This window comes from Asparagus officinalis, chromosome 7 (genome assembly GCF_001876935.1).
Source record: "Asparagus officinalis chromosome 7, Aspof.V1, whole genome shotgun sequence".
Classification (NCBI taxonomy): domain Eukaryota; kingdom Viridiplantae; phylum Streptophyta; class Magnoliopsida; order Asparagales; family Asparagaceae; genus Asparagus; species Asparagus officinalis.
This window is the reverse complement of record NC_033800.1, coordinates 63,401,774-63,418,662: the sequence shown is the minus strand read 5'-3', so window position 1 is coordinate 63,418,662 and position 16,889 is coordinate 63,401,774. Positions and strand designations below refer to the sequence as shown.

Below are 16,889 nucleotides of genomic sequence, written 5' to 3'. Positions count from 1 at the left end.
CTTCATACGGTAAATCCCCGAGAAGAAGACCCGAGACTTCATGCATCTCGTGAAGAGCGAAGCCTAACTCCCCCACAGGGGTGAAGAACGTACAAGTCTTAGGATTATACTTCTCCAATATAGAGAAGAAATGAAAGTAACTCTGGATAATCCCAAACTTAGTAGCCCGCACAGGAATCTGCAATCCAGCTCGAGCAAGAGGGACTTCCAATTCATCCAGAACGAACTGGGTCATCCGGGTCCACCACTCCGTCACCGGAGAATGAACCCAGCCAGGAGTTCTAAATCCTTGCGCGGGAAATTCTCCTTTCTTTGAGAAAAACTTTTTGACGAAGGTATTCGCCGGACTGGTCACTTCACCGAGGGGATATTCCTTAACAAATAAACCCGGTCGTAAAGCTATCACTAGTCGGTTGTAACCAACTGTGCGGACCCCTTGAAAAGTCAGGGCTCCGAGAACAACTCCATCCTGATCCTTAACCAGAGGCCAATCCATACGCCTTGGGATGGAAGCACACTGGAAGTAGGATATGGGGAACACCCTTTCCATATTGGGCAAAAAGAGGTTGCGGTCCCCAACTTTCCGCAGCCACTTGTAGTCCCCATCATAAGCAGCGCTGGCCTCGAAGTCAACAAAATCTCTGAAGAGGAATCCAGGTTTGACTATTGGCTTACGGCTCGGATTTTCAAGTCGGGCATCCGTGACCAATATCCTAAGGGTCTCAGGAGAAGCTTGGGTGATTAGTTCCACACCGCTCTTTTCCTTAAGTCGGAAAACTGGGAGTTCTTGGCACAGGTTGAAGGTCATATTCGAATCCACACCACCTTCATGCCCAAAATGGTGGCGAAAAGGAAGAGGCTCGCTGGTATGACGCACTGCAAAATGAAGAAAAAAGTTAGACAACTTAAAAGCAAAGCTCAGACGCGAAGGTCGAACCTCGCGTCGAAAAATTCAGACGCGAAGGTTGAACCTCACGTCGAAAAATTCAGACGCGAAGGTCGAACCTCGCGTCGAAAATCTCAGACACGAAGGTCGAAGCTCGCGTCGAAAATCTCAGACGCGAAGGTCGAACCTCGCGTCAAGAATCCAAGACGCAGAGGTCGAACCCCTCGTCAAAAAATACTAAACGACGGAGTCTAGCCCCGCGTTATCGAAACAAGTTTCCTCGTTGATCCAAAGATCAAAACTTGCCGAAGCAAGTTTAATGACCATGGAGGCCGTACTCACCGCCGATCAGAGGAAGCTAGGGCGGCACGTTCGCCTGAGCAGTAGCGCCGCCGGCCGGCGCAGACGGCGCCGACCCCTGAGCCGTGGCAGCGTCGGACTTGGAGGAACGAGGGACAACCTTCTTGGGTGCCATGGAGCCTAATCGGAGGAGATGAGTAGTTCTCGCCGGAGATGAGAACGAAAATTTTCGTTAGATTTTCAAGAAGAGTCGAATGATTCTTGATTCGACCTCCAGTGGTCTATTTATAGACAGCTGTGAGCTGTCAAATCGTAACGGACGAGATTCGAGGCCAGAATCCCGCCCAAACTCGACCCTAGCGTTCGAGTTGGTTGGAATTCCAAAACGCGAGGCTCACCCACGCGTTCCAATTCTTAAATGCAGAAGTTATTTGGACAACTATAATAGCAGCTTCTTGACTACCAAGGCTACAACAATCATCAAGGTGACCAAGGCCGAGAAGAAACAGGCGACTCCGCTGGGGAGTCTATTGAAGGAGTACAGATAGATTTCAATCAACAATGTTGAAATCGTATGGCTCGATTAGATGGAGGGAACAATCAATCCACTAAATTTTAGGATCCAAAGTATTCCGAAAATTCGTCCCAGTCAACCGTGAACTTTCAAAAACTTTGGAGGGGTTCTGTAGGCTATCTAAAAATCACAATGGATAGCTGATCCCTAACAAGCCCCGACGATGGAAGTTACAATCAGACGACTTTCTAATTACTGCATCTGCAACTCTGCAACCGCTATAAACATGGCCTCATCTATGAGATGATTGATCTTGATGGCTGCGACAACAGCATGACTAATATTATATTATCAACTATTAGAGATACTGATGAGCAGTGTAATGATTTGAGAAATAAAAAGGTTGGACTTAGTTAGTGAGTTGCTTGGTAGAGAGCTGTGGGCAAATATTCGTCTAAAAATCACTATGGATGATTGATTCCCGTCAGTTCCAACAATGAAAGCTACAATCAGATAGCTTTCATGCCAACAAACAAAAGCTGCAAATAGAGGACTTTTCACATAGATCGAGAAGAGCTACAATCCAACGACGCTTCCGACAACTGATGAAAACTCTATTCAGCAGTCTCCACAATATACAGTGAAAGTTACAATCTGACGACTTTCACACCCCCACAACAGCTAAAGCTAGGATTACTGAATAACGGTCCTTACAACGCTCTGTAAGAGAGGTTACAAATCAACGAACCCCTTCTAAAACGCGGAAGTCATCCTCGCGTCATAATTTTGGAAATGCAGGCGACCCCCGCGTTTCCAAGCTATAACAAGCCAAACGCGAGCGACCCTCGCGTTCTGGAGGTTCAACCAATACCGACCCCCGCGTTTCCAATCTATAACAAACCAAACGCGAGTGACCCTCACGTTCATTGGTGTTCAGCCAACACCCAACCTCGCGTCTCAATTCTAAGAGGCGACGTTGGGTTCTGAACGCCAGATTGGGCGTTTGACTTGTTCAAATACGAGTCGAACGGTTTCAGAACTGTTTCCCCACGATCTGAGGAAATAACGCCCACTTAGGAGTAGATTTAGAGGGCAGTTACAACCTATTATACACCTATAAAAACTCAACAAACTCAACTGAGTTAAGGGCTGGCTTTTTAGAACGGAAGAGTGAACAGCAGAGGGGATTTTCAGCATCTAAACTGCACGGGTTTGGAGGATTCAACAGCAGCAGAGGCGAACTCTTTGGAGATAGAAGATTTGAATCACATCCAAAAGATCAAATCTAAGAGGATCCTTCAACAACAGAATATCTGTTTGGTCATTAACCGAATCTTCGGTTCTAACAACTCTTTTCACAGAGTTCTAACTTGTTCAGAGTTCTTAAACTCGTTAAGAGTTACCCATTAAACTTTCTACAGAAATTCATTTGTTCCCACGAGATAAAAGACGGTCGGATCGTCAACGGAGAGCAAGTTCGACGCAAGCAATCGAAGGAGGCACTCCATCGCTACTAAGAAGAACCCGGTTTTAAACAAAGGGGAGAACCAAATTCGTTCTCCTCTCTTTTGTAATCAAATTGTAACTGGAATCAAAGAAATACAAGTCAATTTTCTTTTATTCTCTTTATTGCAATTTTTCCAACATACACACTTCAATGGAGGCAAATATTGATTTGTGGTGTGATGATACCTCTCTACTAGATGACGTTAGACGATACATGAGACTGATTAGGAAGCTAATCTATTTGACAATTATCAGACTTGATATTACCTTTGAAGTAGGTGTACTGAGCAGGTTTATGCACAAATCTAGAGAGGTTCATTAGACAACTGTGTTGGCCTTCTTGTTTTGATCATTTACTTCATGCATATGTTTCTTTTTGTAAATTGTTTGTCATCATCAAAAAGGGGGAGATTGTTGGCCTTCTTGTTTTAGTGATGTTTAACAAACAATTTACTTCTAATGTTGTTTGTCTAGTGTTTGTGTTTTCGCATTTATTCTAGGCAAACAACGTAGTTGGAGGATGGATGGAATAGAGCTTCAACGATCATATCCAAAGGAGGTTGGCGGAATGTCGGTGAAGCCTTGCTATTCAAAGTTCAAGATCCAAGTTAAAGCTTCATCCGCAAGATTACCTAGAAGAGCTTATTGAAGATCAAGATCTAGCTTGGGTAATTTAGTTTAGGATTTATATTATGTGTGTTATATACTCTAAGCTCAATTATCTATACACACACATTTATTGGTTTCTTCGTATATATATATATATATAGTCATATATATATGTATAAGTTTTGGTTTCTATGCATATATATAGTTATATATATACATACATATGTTTTGAGTTTTTATGGTTATATATATGAAATTCTATATTTCATATTTTCTATTATGTTTTTGAAAACATTGCATAGAATATGCAATTTTGTGAAAATATTGTATTCTTAGTTTGTAGACTTCAATATCAGTTTATACATGTTTTACTAAGTCTATAAAAACATTTCACAAAGTTTCAAAAGTTGGTTTATGTCAAAACATCAAAATTCAAGTATCTCATATTTTCATGTTTTGGACTATTTTGTAAAATGATGATATTTTTCATTTGGAAAGTCCTTTTTCAAAACCAGTCATTGTAGCATGTTTATTATCATGTCTACAATCATTCCCCAAAGTTTTACATTTTTTGGAATTTATTTGATATTTTTAAACAACGTTTTAATACCAGCAAAACATGTTTCAGTTTCTGTCATATCTGTTTTCGGTCGACCGTACCGGTCGACCGAACCTGAGGTCAAGAGTTCACTGGGCGACAGAAGTCTGTCGGTGTGTTTGCTTGATTTCCTGTTTTCGACCTGGATAACGGTCGACCGAACTTTCCATCGGTCGACCGAATTTTTCCATCGGTCGACCGACGGAATTTTCGGTCGACCGACAATGTAGCCGTTGGACTTCTAACGGCTATTTCCTGAGCAGATTTCTGGGGGCTGTTTTGTCATTTGTTTTAGTGTTTTTACTGAGATTTCTAGTGGGTATATATACCCCATTGCTAATGTCTTTTCAAGCTATCCAAGAGAGTTTAAAAACAAGTTTAAGAAAGTTTTTAATCAAGGGTTTATGTTTGGTTTAAGTGTGTTTATAAGCTTTTAAGCATTTGAGTGTTTTGGTTTTGTGAATCACTTCCACAAGAGCTTGAGGAGATCATCTATTGGTGTTTGAGCATCCAACTCTTCTCCTTCCACTCTTGATCTATAGAGAAGTTTTCCTTAAACTCTCTAGCTTCATATTTTATATTGTTTGATTATCTTTTTATTAAGCTAGTGTTCATATTGAGTTTAGTTGATTTTATTATCTCTTTGTTCACACACAACCTATTGAGCTTATTGTATTTACATTCATAGTATAATTTAGGATTGTGGGTTTGTGACATTGAGAGTGAGCTTAATTGAGTTCTCACCTTGTTAGAGAGAACAATCATTTATTTATATTGTGCTTATTGTGAGGATTCACTTGTAATACACTTGTACACCGAGAGAAGTGTGTGGTGAGAGACGGGGTCGAATCCAAGAGGAGTGGCGTCGGTTGACGTGCCTAGGGAGAGGTTGTAACCGAGCACTTGAGGAGGAGGACACGGGCTAGGACCAACACTTAGTGTGTGAGGTGTGATTACATAGTGATTGTATTGTGAGGTGTAAACGTTGTTCGGGTGAACGTAGAAAACCCGGTTGTGATAGTGGAGATCTCCTCGAGGTGAGGAGCGGAGACGTAGGTCGTGGGGACCGAACTCCGTAATCATATTGCTTGTTTGTGATTGCATTGGCGCACTTCTTTTATGTTTATATCTTATATCGCCTTTGTATATTGCTTGTTGATTATATTGCCCACTATCTAGTTTAGATTGTTTACCCTTGAGTTTATATATCATTGCACATACATTGCATATACCTCTTTGTTAGGATATATCTTGTTGTTCATATTGCTTATCCTAGCTCACATATATAGTTGTATTTCATACTTGCTAGGATAACTTTTGTTTTGATGATGTTTAACAAACAATTTATAACTAATGTTGTTTGTCTAGTGCTTGTGTTATCTATTCATTGTAGACAAACAACTAGTTGGAGGATGGATGGAATAGAGCTTCAACGATGATATCCAATGGAGGTTGGCGGAATGACGGTGAAGCCTTGCTATTCAAAGTTCAAGATCCAAGTTAAAGCTTCATCCGCAAGATTACCTAGAAGAGCTTATTGAAGATCAAGATCTAGCTTGGGTAATTTAGTTTAGAATTTATATTATGTGTGTTATATACTCTAAGCTCAATTATCGATACACACACATTTTATTAGTTTCCTTGTATATATATGTGATTACATATATATACAAGGAAACTAATAAAATGTGTGTGTATCGATAATTGAGCTTAGAGTATATAACACACATAATATAAATTCTAAACTAAATTACCCAAGCTAGATCTTGATCTTCAATAAGCTCTTCTAGGTAATATTGATTTGTGGTGTGATGATACCTCTCTACTAGATGACGTTAGACGATACATGAGACTGATTAGGAAGCTAATCTATTTGACAATTATCAGACTTGATATTACCTTTGAAGTAGGTGTACTGAGCAGGTTTATGCACAAATCTAGAGAGGTTCATTAGACAACTGCTCTGAAGATTTTGGCATATGTCAATGTTGGCCTTCTTGTTTTGATGATGTTTTTACAAACAATTTACAACTAATATTATTTGTCTAGTGTTTGTGTTTTCCTATTTATTCTAGACAAACAATTAGTTGGAGGATGGATGGAACCGAGCATTCACGATCATATCCATTCAAGGATGAAAGTAATATCGGTATGAAGCCTTGCAATTCAAGTTCAAGCTTCATCCGTAAGTATACCAAGAAGTGCTTATTGAAGATCAAGATCATTGCTTGGTAATTTAGTTTAGGTTTTATATTATGTGTGTTTAATACTTTAAGCTCAATATCATATACACACATGCACGTTTTTGGTTTTGTATATATGTAGTTATATACATACATATTTTTGTTTTATAAGTTTTCAAGTTTAAATATGAAACAATTGAATATAATTGGAATATACTTTTTTGTTTCATGTTTATACATGCTTACATATGATTTCATCAATATCAAGTTTTTCTTAATTCAATGAAATCATGTTTTACAGCATAATATGTGTATTTTGATAAAACATTGTGTTTTTGGTTTTATAGACTTAACAACAATATTTTATATCTTTTATCAAGTCTATATTATTATTTTATAAAGTTTCAAATAATGGTTTAATCATAACATCAAATTTCAAGTATGTTCATTTTTATATTTTGGACTATTTTGAAAAATGATGAGATTTCTCAAATGAGAAGTGATTTTTGAAAACCAGTTTTTGTAACATGTTCATTTTCATGTTTACAATCATTTTTCAAAGTTTTATATTTTTCTGAATTTATTTGCTATTTTAAAGGCATATTAAAATCAGCATTTTTGTTTTAAACCTGAGTATCTGAAATATTCGTCCACGGTCGACCGGAGTGGTCGTGGCGGTCGACCGCCAAAAGTCCAGAGACTTTGCTCTGTTTTTTAGCCTTTCGCGATCGATCTCGACCGCTGAAGTAGCCATTGCACAGTAACGACTAGTTTCTAGTTCCGTTTTTGTGTGGGTTTTTAGTCATTTCTTTGGGGTTTTGACTGATGTCTTGGGTCGTTATAAATACCCCATGGCATTTATCTCTCCCACCAACCAAGAGAATGTTTTAAACAAGTTTAAGAGAGTTTTACAAGGGTTTAAGTTTGTTTTAGTATTTGTTTGGTTTGTGAAGAAGTTTTCACAAGTGGAGGAGATCATCTTCATTGTTTGAACTTCATCTCCATCTCTCCATCTTGTTTTCAGAGAAGAATTTCTAAACTCAATTCTAGCTATTTATTATTTTGCTTATAATTTTTATAAGCTAGATTTTACATTAAGTTTATATTTAATTTTCTCTTTGTTCACACACAGCCTATTAAGCTTATTGTATTTGCATACATATAATTTAAGGTTGTGGGTTTGTGACTTAGAGTGTGAGCTTTCATTGTATTATCATTTATTGTTTAGAGAAATATCATTTATTATTGAGCGTTAATTTGTGAGGTTGCTGTAAAACCCTAAAATTTTGAATATTTTATGATAAATAATAATAAATATGTTATATATTTATAAATAACATATTATGATGTTTGAGTATGCTAGGAATTGGTTTGAGATCAATTCAATATATATATGTATATATATAAGAGCAAATGCACAATTCATGCTCGATGTATAAATCTAGAAATTTATGATTAGCGGAGAGATTTTGTATTGTTTTCACAGATGTAGTTGGAATTTGGAAACACTTAAAAGACAAAAGTTGTAGGTATATTCAATAGATTTCCAACAAGTCTTAGATCACCTCATTCCGAGGTCGGATGTGAAAGTTATGGGCAAAATACTGAAGGTTATTTTCCTAGTCGGATTAGGATTCCTCGTTCGGGTCAAACGGGTTTATTTCGGGTTTGCATATATATAAACATGTGTTTTCATGAAAATTAACATCTTTACATCAGAGTTTAAAACTCTAGCAGCCCCTCTTCCTCTCTCTGAACCCCTAGCCCTAAAGTTGAGAATTTTGAGAACATTGTGAAGCAAATATCGACACGAGGGCGAGATCATCAACGTGTAGCAAGGGGAAAACGGCTTGGTTGCACTTCTTTTTGGTTGCTGGTTATTTCAGAGGCTTAGAACAACGTCTAAGGTAATATTATCTTCATCCAAACCCTTCCCCATAGTTAAATAACTAGTTAGATGTTTAATATGATGTTGAATATGTGTTTTCATGTTTGAATCTTAACATGATGTGATAAAATTTAAATTTTTGATGTTAAAATATAAACCAATGCTAAACCAATGCTAGATTAGTAATTTTTTCTTGCTGTTTATGATAGTATCATGATCATGATCATTAGGGTTTTTTCATAATTTCATTTATATATGAGAAATTTAAGAGATGTACTAAATAAATATTTTCTGTAGAAAACTACAGCAATTATATCATGTTTAACTGAGATTTCGAAATAGAAAATAAACTCCAAATTTAACCAAACTAGTGCCAAATGAAATATATATGTATCTAGTTTCTAAAACAGAAGACTAATCTTAAAAATCATTTGTATAGAGAAAGATATGATCTTTTTACTAACAACATATCTTGTAGAAAAACGGCTGCACATATATAATGTTTAACTAGAGATTTGCGATAACAAATGAACACCAAACTGAACCAAACTTATGTCATTTGAAAGATGTGTGAATCTAGTTTTCAAAACATAAAACCATTTGTAAAAATAGTTTTTCTAGAGAAAGATATGCTTATTTTACTAACAGATATCACGTCTGTTTTTCTTGCTCGTTTTGTAGAGCTGTGTTGCACCGTTTTGAGGTGCGTTCGCGGAGTTTTGAGCCGCTTGATGTTATACGTATAGTTATGAATATGTTATGTTATACATTTAAGAATCCCAAGGGGATTATGATAAATTTTGATTTGATCATATTTGAATTAGATATAGTTCATATACATGTTGGATGTCGTTGATGAGCACATCTTAGTACTATATGGGATAGTGCGTCGACACACCAGGTATACACGGTTTATATATGAGATAACTATCATTGATGAGCATAGCTCAGTATTATATGGGATAGTGCATCAACATGCCAGAGGTACAAAGATTTATATGAGGTGGATATCGTTGATGAGCTCAGTTCAGTACTACATGAGGTAGTGCGTCGATATTCCACATGTACAGGCCATTGAGTCAGATTTTAGGAGGCTTGATCTAGCCGTCCGTCCCACACTAGGGTGTGATGAGGCTCGTGAGCCGTATTTCTAGGATGCTTATTTGGTAGTCCGTCCCACACTCATGTTATGCACTGAGATCGCGATGAGACTAATGAGTCGTATACACAGTTCATGATACCTATAGAATAGTCCGTCGCACTGAGACAATTACTTGATAGCCTAAGTATGACAGATGCCGATTATAAATACGACCTATCAGTGAACTATATAACTGAGATACGTTACTTTTGAAAGTATACAAAATTATGTGTTGGTGTTTTATTCTATCTCTCCAGTGATTATGGAAGATATTATAAATACGATGTGTTGATATCTTATTTTTTTTACTGTCTCTTTTTTTTTTCTTAGTTGGGATCAATGATTAAAGATTCACAATTTGAGACTTATGGTATATACATGAGGGTTTCCTTGTTTGGATTATTTCGCTCGACGTACCAGTCTCGTGTTATGGATCTCTAATTATTGGTTTCATTAGATTGTTTATTCTTATTTCGGTATTAATGTTTAGATGTTTACGATTCGGGACATATGGTATATACATGAGGGTTTCCTTGTTTGGATTATTTCGCTCGACGTACTACGTCTCGTTTTGTAGGTGTCTGAATATTAATTACGCTAGATACGGGGAAAATGATATAGGTAGACTATGCTTATGTAATACCCCAACCCTTGAGAGGGTGATGTGATTAGTATTGATAGATTTGATTGGAATACTCATACCACCAAGATGCATCTTCTTTTCCGGAACCCAACTCTTAGAAACTCCAAAGTTAAGCGTGCTTGGCCTGGAGAAATTCTAGGATGGGTGACCCCCTGGGAAGTTTTCCAGGGAGCGCGTGAGTGAGGAAAAAACGTGCTGAAAAGACTGGTGGTGATTTGTGAGGCCAGTCCATCAGATCTAGTAGCGTACCGACTCCGGGATTCCGGGGCGGGGCGTTACAAATGGTATCAGAGCAAAGCCAACCGGAATTGTGAGAGCTAAGTGCTATGCGGCGCAAAGTGCTACGTCGAAAGGGCGTGAGCCACCTCTTGAGGCCGTAGGAGCCACCTCTAGAATCTCACACAGATGGTACGGTCTTGGATAATATGATTTGGCACAACGAGGACGTTGTGAGTTTAAGTGGGGGAGTATGTTATACCCCAACCCTTGAGAGGGTGATGTGATTAGTATTGATAGATTTGATTGGAATACTCATACCACCAAGATGCATCTTCTTTTCGGGAACCCAACTCTTAGAAACTCCAAAGTTAAACGTGCTTGGCCTGGAAAAATTCTAGGATGGGTGACCCCCTGGGAAGTTTTCTAGGGAGCGCGTGAGTGAGGACAAAACGTGCTGAAAAGACATGTGGTGGTTTGTGAGGCCAGTCCATCAGATCTAGTAGCGTACCGACTCCGGGATTCTGGGGCGGGGCGTTACAAATCCTCCACTCCATCCTAGCAGCCCTTCCCCTGGGGGCGGATGGGGGTAATCTTGCTGTAGCGCTCTGACGCTCTTGTTGTTTTTTCTTTTTCTTTTAAAAATACCCTTTCAGGTAGCTCAGAAGTCCTGAGAGCCGCAGGATGACAGAGTTCTTGCATAGTCGCCGTCCCGAGAGATTTATTAGAGGCTCCACTGTAGTTTTAAATTTTATTCAGACTTAGAGTTTAGTTTCATTTTGTAAAGGCAATGTGCCTTAGTTCGACTTTCTGTTTTGATTCATGTTGAGACATCGTATGTTATTTCAGACTCCATATGTATTTTAGTTTATTTTCAGTTGAGACATGATCTTTATTTATGAGATATCATCCTCTTTATCATGTCTATTATTATTGTTCTACTTCTTTACCTGTTTTGTACCTACGCTTTTATTTGATCCCACTAGATGATATTACAGTGATTGGTGAAACTTATTGTAGCACAGTGTAGGTGCATGGTAGGTTTGACATCTCTGGGTTCACCTTGGACTGTAGCCATGTGTGAAAACAGGGGCGTCACAGTTGCATTGTATTGCAGAAATACACAATGTAGAGGTGAGAGACGTGGTCGGTCATAAGAGGAGTGGGGTCGGTGGTAATGCCTAAAGGTAGGTTGTAATTCCAAGTACTTGAGGGAGACACGTCAGAGGCCAACACTTGATGTGTGATTTGTGTAGTTACATTGTGAGTGATTGTGAATGTTGATTGGTGAGCGTTGAAAACCGATATTGTGTGGTGTAAACATTTTCGGGTGAGCGTTGTGAAAGCACCCTAATGCCACTAGGAAAGAACCCTAGAGGGGGGTGAATATGGTTTATGCTAATCTAATCTGATTTATGCCAAATTAAAACTAATTGATAAGTTATCCTAGCAAATAAGATATGTAATGAGTTATTAGCAAGGATAAGCAATATAAACAAGGGTGAAACAAGATAAACAAAAGATACAATTGTGATAGAATAATTTAAACAATGTAAACACACAATATGATCACGGTTTTCGGACCTTCCGTCCTACGTCTCCGCTCCCCACTCCCGAGGAGAAATCCACTATCACACCGGGTTTTCAACGATCACCCGAATAACGTTTACACCACACATAATATCAGTTTTCAACGCTCACCGATCAACGTTCACAATCTCACAATATAACTACACTAACTACCACCTCAAGTGTTGATCAACGTTCACAATCTCACAATATAACTACACTAACTACCACCTCAAGTGTTGGTCTCTAGCCCGTGTCTCCCTCAAGTGCACTAACTACCACCTCAAGTGTTGGTCTCTAGCCCGTGTCTCCCTCAAGTGTTAGGAATTATAACCTCTTTCTAGGTATTACCACCTACCCCACTCCTCTTGGGATAATCCCGTCTCTCACCACACACTCCTCTTGGTGTACTAGTGTAATACAAAATGAATCCTCACAATTAGGCTTAATACAACAATCGGTTTTCTAGTTCACCAAAAAATTTACAACTTACACACTTGTAATTACACTTCACACCCTCTAAGTGCTAGCCTAGCCTGTGTCATCTTCCTCAAGTGTTCAGAATTACCACCTCTTACTAGGCTTTATTACCGACCCCACTCCTCTTGGAACCGACCCCGTCTCTCACCAACCACTTCTCTCAGTGTCCAAGTGTAATAAAATGTGTAACTCGTAATGAAGCTCACACATATAAATTTTTTCTCTATAATAGATGAGAATACAATTAAGCTCACTTTCAATGTCACAAACCCCAATCCCAAATTATACTATGAATGCAAATACAATAAGCTCAATAGGTTGTGTGTGAACAAAGAGTATCAATAAAATAATTAAACTCAATAATGAAATCTAGCTTATGGAAATTAGAATCAAAACAATAAATAGCTAGAATTGAGTTTAAGGAAACTTCTCTATAGATAACAAGAGAGCGGGAGAATAGTTGAATGCTCAAACACCAATAGATGATCTTCACTTGCTCTTGTGAAATTATCTTCACAAACAAAACTCTTAAACAAGGTTTAAACACCTTTAAACAAACTAAACAAACTAAACAAACTTTTAAAACCCTTGTAAAACTTTTCTCTTCAGTAAATAGAACTGAGGATATGTGAGGGTATTTATAGGAACCCCAAAGCCAAGAGAAAACAAGACAAAAAGACAAAAAATCCAAATCTGTAAAAGACTAAAAAAACTAGCCGTTACAGCATCAGTCGACTGACGGGTTTTATCAGTCGACTGATGAGCTGACCGTTAGAGGTATTTTCCATCTCATCAGTTGACTAACGACCTTATCGGTCGACTGATGACCTCATCAGTCGTCTGGTCAGTCGACTAAAATAAAACAGAAACTTTTTATTGATTCCAGACATATTCTTCAGTCGACACATCAGTCAACTGATGTCATCAGTCGACTTACCAGTCGACTGATAACAGGTTATCAACCTGTTTTGAATAGTAAAACTAATTTTTAAACTACCTTTAAAAATAGTAAACAAATTTCAGAAAATATAAAACTTTGGAAAATGATTGTAGATATGATAATACACATGCTACAAAAAGTGGTTTTCAAAAAACACCTCCCAAATGAGAAATCTATTCATTTTACAAAAATATCCAAAACATGAAAACTTGATAGGCATGAAATTTGATGTTTTGACAAAAACCAAAATTTGAAACTTTGTAAAATAATTTTATAGACTTGATAAAAAAATATAAACTATAGTTGTTAAGTCTATAAACCATATAAACTAAAAACATAATATTTTTCTAAATACAATAGAATATGAAACATATAAAAGTGTATATGAATATATATATTGTTTCATATCTATATAGCTAAACAAAACATATATGTATATATAACTATATATACAAAACCAAAACGTGTATGTGCGTATATGATTGAGTTTAAAGTACTAACACACACAATATAAAAACCTAAACTAAATTACCCAAGCTTGATCTTGATCTTCAATAAGCTCTACTTGGTACACTTTGCGGATGAAACTTGAACTTGGATCTCCACCTTGAATTGCATAGGCTTCAACCACTATTCCGCCAACCTCCATTAGATATGATCGTGAATACTCGATTCCATCCATCCTCCAACATATTGTTTGCCTAGAATAAATACAAAACACAAACACTAAACAAACAACATTAGTTGTAAATTGTTTGTTAATCATTATCAAAGCAAAAGGACGTAACACGTTGAAAACCCGGTGTGATAGTGAATTTCTTCCCGGGAGTGGGAGCGGAGACGTAGGACAGAAGGTTCGAACTCCGTGGTCATATTGCTTGTTTGAGTTTGTATTAACGCACTCTTTTTGTTCATATTTTTAGCCATTGTTTCATTGTTTATATTGTCCACTATTTTGTTTACCCTTGTTTATATTGTTTATCCTTACTAATAATTCATTGCATATCATATTTACTAGGATAACTTATTAATTAGTTTTAATTTGACATAAAATCGGATTAGATTAGCATAAACCCTATTCAACCCCCCTCTAGGGTTCTTTCCTAATGGCATTAGGTCTAACAGTCAAGAGTTGTCCTGGTAAGGGATTGCTATATAAGAAGCATGAACATACACACATTTTTACTTTCTCTTATGCTGGCTATGCATAAGACATAGGAGTCCGAAAGTCAACGTCAGGATTCTGTACTTTTGTTGGAGGAAATCTTATGACTTGGAGAATCAAGAAACAAGATGTAGTATCACGATCTAGTGCAGAGGTCGAATATAGAGAAATGGCTCACACTGCTTGTGAGATGGTGTGGCTACGAAAGTTTATGACAGAACTTGGTTTTGTTCAGCCTGGACCCATGCCTATGCATTGTGACAACCACTCTGCCATTTACATTGCTCAGAATCTTGTGTTTCATGAGAGGACAAAACATATTGAAGTTGATTGAAATTTTGTCAGAGATGCTTGGGAGAAGAAGATAGTGTCTCTTATATTCACTCCATCCTTACAACAACTTGCTGATATTCTTACCAAGGCTACTTCTTCAAAGGTGTTCTGTACTATATATGACAAGCTGAGCATGGTGGATATCTATGCTCCAGCTTGAGGGGGAGTGTTAAATTAAGTCTATTGGGTATTAGGTTAATGGGCTGTGACCCGTTAACCATACCCCTATATATATATATATATATATATATATTATATTTTATTGTATTATATTCTAATCATACAATATTATAATTATGTTAATAAATTATGAATAATTATAATAATCATCCAAACTACAACAATTAATCATTTTGTATTTTATCATGGTTTTATTGTACAATTCATTTAAATAAAATCATAATTGTTCAGAATTTATATTGCTATACAAGTCATTTAATTATTTTGCAGCCAATAAAAAATAATTTGAAAAACATAAAACAAAACGGGTACGCTCTTATGAGAAGCACGTGCACTATACTAGTGCGTTAAAAATGATGTACTTGAAGTTGGAAGTGAATCAGATACAAGTATTCCCCCATCCACCAATTTTTCAACCTTTGAGATGAAACAAATCTGTAAAATTGTATTTAACAGTCCTCATTCCACAAGAATGAAATGACATAGTAATACTGAAGTGTTAGGCGACGCTACTATTAACTTAGAAAACTATCCTACGACGACCATCAGGCAAAATGGTGTATGTATTGAGCAAATGCCAAATTTGATGTCATTGAAGTTACAATTTACTAAAACGAAGCAGCAGCAGCAGTCGCATCACCAATAGTCTCCACACGAGCAAACACCATCTTTAACATGATGAAATCTCTTAGAATCCCTCATAATAAGCTCTCTCTTGGTTATTATAGAAACATACTTGCTTGCAGTGTGACAATCCCCACAGACTCTCAAATTCTTAGTTATCCGCAGTGGCACCCCATCTCCGGTATTCAAAAGACCAAAAGCAATGGCAAGCTTCTCGCTGTGACCACACAGCATCTCCTCCTTCGCCTCGTCATCCACATCATGGAGTATGGAGGACAAATCAGGTGTATAACCAAGTGCTTTCATTTGTTCCCGCAGCACACGCCACACCTGGGGAATTCTTTCGTCGTAAGATTTGTGCATCACGCTAAATATGAAAACCCTTTTGTCAACTTCGATAGAGCTGTATCCAACTGTTTTCCTCAATCCTCTATCATTCATAACTTCCCTTGTTTTCTTCACCATATCCCACATCTCAGCTTCTGCGTAAATATTAGAGAGGAGCACGTGCGTGCCAGGCTGATTAGGCTCCATAACAAAGAGCTTATTTGCTAACCGTTCTGCTAATTGAACCTTCTTGTGCATTCTACAAGCACCCATGAGAGCTCCGAAAACACTCGCATGGGGTGCAGCTGGCATTTTCTCAATTAAAGATTCTGCCTCCTCAATTAACCCAGCTCGCCCTAAAAGATCGACCATACAAGAGAAATGCTCGCTTGTCGGGGTGATCTTGTAGTGTTGAGTCATTGACTCAAAGTAGTAACGTCCCTCTTGGACTTTACCCGAGTGACTACAAGCAGACAGTACAGAAACAAACGTCACAGAGTTGGGCACGATGCCCTCTGATCTCATGCGATCAAAAAGCGCAAGTGCTCTCGAGCACATCCCATGCATCCCAAACCCTGCAATCATCGCACTCCAGGACTGAACATTCTTCTCAGGCATCGAATTGAACACCCTGTAAGCCAAGTCCAGCAACCCGCACTTTGAGTACATGTCGAGGAGTGAAGTATAAGTCACAACATCCGGTTCAATTTCAAATCTGACCGTGTAGCCGTGAACACTTTTACCCTGACGCAGTGCTCCCATATGCGCGCAAGCGAATAGAACACTT

General features: G+C 37.8%; 1 protein-coding gene across 1 annotated transcript; it reads right to left on the bottom strand.

Annotated features, from left to right (window-relative positions):
- On the bottom strand, positions 15,525-16,883 carry LOC109850841 (putative pentatricopeptide repeat-containing protein At3g49142). Its single transcript, XM_020420910.1, has one exon. The coding sequence runs from the start codon at positions 16,862-16,864 to the stop codon at positions 15,788-15,790; it is 1,077 nt and encodes a 358-aa protein (XP_020276499.1). The 5' UTR covers positions 16,865-16,883; the 3' UTR covers positions 15,525-15,787.